This window comes from Littorina saxatilis, linkage group LG12, assembly GCF_037325665.1.
Source record: "Littorina saxatilis isolate snail1 linkage group LG12, US_GU_Lsax_2.0, whole genome shotgun sequence".
Lineage (NCBI taxonomy): Eukaryota > Metazoa > Mollusca > Gastropoda > Littorinimorpha > Littorinidae > Littorina > Littorina saxatilis.
This window is the reverse complement of record NC_090256.1, coordinates 76,963,932-76,971,635: the sequence shown is the minus strand read 5'-3', so window position 1 is coordinate 76,971,635 and position 7,704 is coordinate 76,963,932. Positions and strand designations below refer to the sequence as shown.

General features: G+C 44.5%; 1 protein-coding gene across 2 annotated transcripts in view; it reads right to left on the bottom strand.

The window, feature by feature from the left end:
• Nucleotides 1–7,704, bottom strand: part of LOC138982821 (protein slit-like) — a gene marked incomplete in the record, with an annotated part of 197,303 nt that overhangs the window by 117,896 nt on the left and 71,703 nt on the right. For both annotated transcript variants that reach the window (XM_070356174.1, XM_070356173.1), the window contains 1 exon segment: nt 4,673–4,744. In XM_070356174.1, coding sequence (XP_070212275.1) covers nt 4,673–4,744 — 72 coding nt within the window.

Here is a 7,704-nt window from a genome sequence, read left to right as displayed (position 1 = left end):
CCCCCCCCCCCCCCCCCCCCGCCCTCGAGCAACCCACGTCCTTCACACAGTCGTGAGCACTTGCTATTGGTTCGCTTCGTGGCAAACCTGTGGCACTGATACTCGGAAACACAGCAAATTGAGCCCTCTTACCCCCCCGCCAAACGCATCTGGTTATGGATCTTGCCTCTAATGCATTTTTAAAATGTTATTTCTTGTGTGTAATGAACAACCTATTCAATTACACCAACATGTTCAGGGAATGAATTTTGGCTTTGACGATCAGCGCACAAAGGTCATTAGTCTAGCTCTCTGCCTACAAAATCAGTGGAGACTCAGTGTTGGTTTTTGTTTATTTGATTGGTTGGCTGCCTGACTTGCTGGTCACTTGCTTTTGGCTACTTTTTTTCTTTTTCCGAAAATCTACTTCAGTTCTTCACAACTACACTCATATGCGCACAAGCTTTGTCTGAATAATATCTGTAATCTCCTGTGCCTCAGTGCCAAATCTCCGCCGGAAGTTAAAACACCGGTTAAGGAAGAAAAATGCTGCCGTTAAACAGGCTGTTCAAATGGTGACTTCCCTATGACATAGGACAACAGTCCTTATTCCAATGATCTCCAATTACCGTAACATTGAACAGCGCTCAGTCACCGTGTAAATCTTGCGTGTTGCATGCAAGTCAGTGGTTCAGTAACCGAAACCTCTAAACGCTTCCTGCCCCAAGACCGCACAGAATGCAGGGCGTGTCTCGGCTACCCGTATCGTGAGTCTATTTACCGCAAGGTGACGTCTATTTGCCGCACTGCAGCGTCTATTTACCGCGCTGCAACGGGTCGCCTGTCTGGAGCTGCACGGAGCGGCAAACCAAACACCGAAATCCAACCAAAACAATGTGTCCGCGGGTGTGTTTGCGCGGGGATCAGGGGGTCATGCGACAGAGAGGATTTGTGGAGACAAGTCTTGTGATCCCTCAGCCCGTGGCAGCACCGTGCGCCCTTGGCTGCTAGTAAGTCTCCCGTTATGAGATTCCGGCACGGAGATGGCACCTCCCCGTCATTCTGGGCACACACTACGATAAAGACACAGAAAAAGACACCGAAGAAACACTGACTCGGGAGCGGTGATACGCGAGTCTCTTGCGGTATTCTTTTGTGTGTGTGTGTGTTGACCTACTGCATTCACTGCTTGGTAAATCTTTGGATTTGTCGGCCTTATCCCTGTGTCTGCATTTAGCAACTGCTATCCAAATTCTGATGCTAAAGCAAGCCGTGCCGTGTAATCAGAATGCTTTTGTAAAGGTAGACTGATAACGTGAACGTTTTGCGCCAAGTCAATGCACTGTAGAGAAGAAAGCCGTGTAAACATTGGCAGAGTAACGAGAAGTCGTGTGCCCCGACGAGGGTAAACAAAATAAGGATAAATTGAGGCGGCTGCATGAGCAGTTTGGTACCTGCCATATGTCGGTTACTAATTTGAGTGCACTGCTTATTGAGGTTGTTCGTTAAAGTGCTTGGCCATTGGCGGCATCCACCTTGAAAATAAAAGCTCAAAAACAAAACAAAACAAAAACCAAGAAAATGGACAATTAAACGACGCTAAAGACCATCAGATCATACTGTTGACAATATTGTAACAAGTGCACAAGATTGAGAAAGCATGAGAGCAATTGCTTGATGGATTGACTGGTTGATTGACTAATCGATTGATTGAATGATTGATTGATTGTTTGATTGATCGGTTGGTTACATGACATAATAAAAAAAACTACGCAACACACAAACACAGCAAAAAGTGATAAGCAATAACACACGTACACAAGGAGCGCAAATAACTGATCTTCTAAACTTCTGAACTGACTATAGCCCCTCCCCTTCCCCCCCCTCCCCCCCCCCCCCCCCCCCTCTGTTTAAAACTTCCATCTTCTATGTTTCGCTTTTGTTGTGATAAAAAGGTACATGTGAGAGTAGCGGCGATGCACACCTGTGGTTTAGGGTTGTGGATCTGTCCGTGTCACCTGCATGTCTAATGCAGCTATTGCTACCAACACCTGGAGATCTCTTCGTCTGTGCTTCGTGTTTTATGTCCCGAAGAATGTCACTACATGGATTCCAGATTAAATTCTCTTTTTATTTTGTTTCCATTTTTTTTAAAAATCTGCGTCTGCCATAAAACAAGACCGGCTGAGGTAACAATGCGTTGTAACCGGGGATTTCAAAATAAAGTTTCAAAAAGACATTTATCCTATTGGAATAAGAAATAATCAATTTTACTATCGTCTATAAAAGCTTGTCCACGGATTCCGACCCTTTCCCTCTCGGCTTCCCGCAGCTACGCTCGAACCCGTATCGAAAGCTTTTGGTTTAAACAAAATTTTATTCAGAATTTCTTCGCATGAAACACACAGCTAGGACACGCACTCAAGCAAACGCTTATATCACGTGACCAGAACAATACTAAATTACACACATTTTGGTAATGGTGGACATAACAACAATCGAAAGCTTTTGTTTCTTTTGACATTTTGACGCATCTTCATTTTCAGTTAACCGCTGCTTGACTTCAGATTTAACGCCAAACCCCTCAGTCAGGATTTCAACCCAAACAACCGCTGCTGGAGCAAAGCGAGCAGCGAGTATATATATGTATCTCCACCACACATACGTGTAGTATAATAATATATTATATATGATAGATTCTAACCTCCAAGCTTTGCGGTGGTCTGAGCAGAGCGCGGTCAGCGGAGCAGAAAAACGGCGGCGTGTGTGACGTGATTGGTGATGACTTGATGTGTGACCTACAAGCTCTTCTCACTCAAGCGTGGCGGTTACCACGTGCACATGGCGGTGCAGTGCAGTCGGGGCGTGAGCACAGTCGCTTGACAGTTAACACATTCACCACTTTTTTGTTAAATCAAGAAAAAGTCGACTGTCTTCCAAAAGGTGTATTAAAGCGAGTTTGGTGATAAAGGAGAACAAGTCGCGTAAGGCGAAAATACAACATTTAGTCAAGTAGCTGTCGAACTCACAGAATGAAACTGAGCGCAATGCAACGCAGCAAGACCGTATACTCGTAGCATCGTCAGTCCACCGCGCACGGCAAAGGCAGTGAAATTGACAGGAAGAGCGGGGTAGTACTTGCGCTGAGAAGGATAGCACGCTTTTCTGTACCTCTCTTTGTTTTAACTTTCTGAGCGTGTTTTTAATCCAAACATATCATATCTATATGTTTTTGGAATCAGGAACCGACAAGGAATAAGATGAAAGTGTTTTTAAATTGATTTCAAAAATTTAATTTTGATAATAATATTTATATATTTAATTTTCAGAGCTTGTTTTTAATCCGAATATAACATATTTATATGTTTTTGGAATCAGCAAATGATGGAGAATAAGATGAACGTAAATTTGGATCGTTTTAGAAAAACTAATTTTTTTTACAATTTTCAGATTTTTAATGACCAAAGTCATTGATTAATTTTTAAGCCACCAAGCTGAAATGCAATACCGAAGTCCGGGCTTCGTCGAAGACTACTTGATCAAAATTTCAACTAATTTGGTTGAAAAATGAGAGCGTGACAGTGCCGCCTCAACTTTCACGAAAAGCCGGATATGACGTCATCAAAGACATTTATCAAAAAAAGGAAAAAAACATTCGGGGATATCATACCCAGGAACTCTCATGTCAAATTTCATAAAGATCGGTCCAGTAGTTTGGTCTGAATCGCTCTACACGCACGCACACACGCACACACGCACACACACACATACACCACGACCCTCGTTTCGATTCCCCCTCGATGTTAAAATATTTAGTCAAAACTTGACTAAATGTAAAAAAAGTTCAATTTTGACATGTTTAAAGAAGATTTGATATCATGTGCCTGTGGCTCGGAGCTGTCGAAAGCGCATGTGAAGGAGGAGAGGGCGGCGGATTGAGAGTGACAAGCCATGAGATAGCAACACACACCGTGTGTCAAGTAATATGCTGCTGCTTTTTTGTCTCCCCCTACCTGCTCTCCTTGCTTCATGTTTGGTGTCCCCACCTCTCTCTCTCTCTCTCTCTCTCTCTCTCTCTCTCTCTCTCTCTCTCTCTCTCTCTCTCTCTCATACAAACCAAACGCGTGCACTGGCGCACAAACGCACACACGCACAGCACGCACACACGCACGGCACGCACACACACACTAACTGACACACACACACAAAATATGTGCACACTCACACACACACACACACACACTCACTCACTCACTCCGGCACTTACACACACACACACACACACACACGCACACACACACACAAACACACACACACACACACACACACACAAACACACACACACACACACACACACACACACACCGTGATACACGCACACACACAGACACAGACACAGACACACACTGACACACACACACATACACACTGACACACACACTGACACACACACACACACACTGACACAGACACTGACTCGACACACACACACACGGCACAATGCCATAAAACATAAACAGATTACAACTGCGTGTACTACAGTATAACAGACCTTAACACAGTGCTATCACGAATGTCAACAGCGTGTACTACAGTATAACAGACCTTAACACAGTGCTATCACGAATGTCAACTAGGAGAGACAAACACACAGGGAAAAAACAAGCAAGTAAACAATCCAAATTATACTTACATTCGAACCATGTCCGTTAAATCGTCCAAAGCTCCCTTTTCTATTGTGTGGATCTGATTATGCTGCAAATGTCTGGAAAAAAGAAGACGAACACAATCAGTGAAAAAGATGGTGCATCGGTGTCTGTCCGTCTGCGTGTCTGTCGATTTGTCTGTCGTCAGCCTCTTTCTTTTACGCCTCTCACTCTCCCTTTCTCCCTCTCTCTCTCTCTCTCTCTCTCTCTCTCTCTCTCTCTCTCTCTCTTTCTACGCTACCCTCCCCCCCCCCCCCTTCCTTACCTCTCTGTCCCCTCCCCTTCCGTTCTCTGCCTGCCTGCCTGTCTGTCTCTTTCTCTCTCTGTCTCTGTCTCTCTGTCTGTCTGTCTGTTTGTCTGTCGACTCTCTCTCTCTCTCTCTCTCTCTCTCTCTCTCTCTCTCCCTCCTTACCTCTCTCTCTCTCTTTCTCTCTCTGTCTCTGTCTCTCTGTCTGTCTGTCTGTTTGTCTGTCGACTCTCTCTCTCTCTCTCTCTCTCTCTCTCTCTCTCTCTCTCTCTCTCTCACACACACACACACACACACACACACATCGGACCTACAATCGAGGCAATTGAGTGCTTCAGCGCGTCACTTTGTGTAACTAATGAATTTCCCTTTTTGCAGTCAGCACACAAAGGCTAGCACCGAACGAACGAAGCTACGGTCGCGGATCATAATTATTTCATAGGCCTCGTAAATTTAATTGCATTTCCCTCCCCTAAGACATTCCCCAGGGCAGTGGCGCATAGCTCAGTGCTTAAAGAGACAGACCATACAGATATTTATTTATTTTTTTATTTACGAGGATTTATATCGCGCACGTATCTCACCACACAATACGACTCAAGGCGCATGTTACCTATTAATGCCGTGTGAGATGGAATTTTTTTACACAATATATCACGCATTCACATCGGCCAGTAGATCGACTGCCTTCAGGCGCTGCATCCACCTTTCACGGCCTATTAATCCAGGTCACACGGGTATTTTGGTGGACATTTTTATCTACGTCTATACAATTTTGCCAGGAAAGACCCTTTTGTCAATCGTGGGATCTTTAACGTGCATACCATAATGTAGTGTACACGAAGGGACCTCGGTTTATCGTCTCATCCGAAAGACTAGCACTTGAACCCACCACCTAGGTTAGGAAAGGGGGAAGAAAATTGCTAACGCCCTGACACAGGGTCGAACTCGCAACCTCTCGCTTCCGATCGCAAGTGCGTTACCACTCGGCCACCCAGACCACGAGATAAAGCTTGTGACCCGCAACCATCAGAGAAACACATCCTAAAACAAGGAGGATGGTAACGCTTCTAATTCCAAGACTCCCAGAACAGTCCCAAAACAATTTAATATACAAAAAAAGTCTACTGACATCACCCCCCACAATATTTTGTCCAAGAAATCTGTGCCCAGCAGCCCTTAAAGAGAAATACAAATTAATGAAAACGAAAAGATGCTGGAACCCCAAAACTATCCTATCAAAATTGCACATAAAATTCTGCAATAACATCTCTCTACCCAACTTCTCACCCCCAACTGAACTTCTCATCCTCAACCTCCCCCCCCCCCCCCCCTCCAACGCCTCCTCAAACCATGCACTCAGCGCCCATTCTGAAAACTTTGGTGGTCAGTGATTTGAATAACTGGTCACTGTCGCCTCGACGCCCACATGTTCAGGAAGCTGAAGCTGACCCCATCACCAACCTGTCCCTGTGGTCTGGAAGACCAGACTCCAGAACATGTCTTATAATGACATGCCCCCAACTCAAACCAATCAGAGACAAAGTGTGGCCAGCACCAGTCCCTCTCCGCACCAAACTCTATGGGAGCAGACAAGGCCTGGAAGCCACGACGTCATTCGTCTCGCAGACTAAACTGATGGTGTGACCAAAGAGTGTATCCCTACGGAAAGAGGGGGCACTTCGGCCTGGAAGCGATGCCAGACCTTCCCGCATTCCAGCTAGCCGCTCCCCCTTTGACAGAGTAAAACTTTCTCACTGGCACCTCGGAAGCATTGGCAAGCAAGGCAAAAGCTAACTAATGTGCAGCTTCTGATGGTTATCATTATCGAGAAGAAAAAAAAATCCGTAGTGATACACTCTTTGGTGTGACTGCGAACGCAAGAAGAAGAAGAAGAAGTGATTTGAATGCAGACGCACCTTTCAATCTTCAATCGTCCATTCCCAGAAACACACACAAAGAGCGCACAGACGACAGCAAATGTCCAAAATTGACCTACTTACAATCCTCGAGCGCAAGTTGCACCGAGTTCACCAGTTCACCTCTGCGGTCAAGGCAAGAGTGTGAACTATAAATCTGGACTTGAAACTAATGTTGATTGGTATCTTCCACCTAACGAGCTTTTAATATGACACTGCGACTAAATCTGTATCTGCCCAGGGCAAGATGTCGTGGTACATGTATCACGAGTAATTACAGTTCATAGCCAGTGCAAGGCTACCAATATCTCTGCGATGTCTATCAAAATGAAAGATGACTCGATTAGGCAAACAATGCTAACGCTAACAGCTACACACAAAGCTGAAGTTAAAAGGCAAAATATTTGGTTTACATTTTTTTTTTAATTCAAAATTCATCACATGAAACAAATGAAAATATACAACTGGGACACGCACTCAAGCAAATGCTTATCTTACTTGAATTTTGTTCCGAGGCGGTATTAACGATGTCGGTACGATCTTCAAAACTCAGGACCACCTCAAAGGTCTTTCTTTTCTTTCTTTATTTGGTGTTTAACGTCGTTTTCAACCATTCAAGGTTATATCGCCACGGGGAAAGGGGAGAGATGGGATAGAGCCACTTGTCAATTGTTTCTTGTTCACAAAAGCACTAATCAAAAATTTGCTCCCGGGGCTTGCAACGTAGTACAATATATTACCTTATCTTGTTATCAGAATGTGTATTGATTATCAGTTTTAGAACGTGTCCATAAGCAGTCTGCTTGTTAACGTTCTTAATGTTGTTACTGTATATAACATGTATACAAGAAAT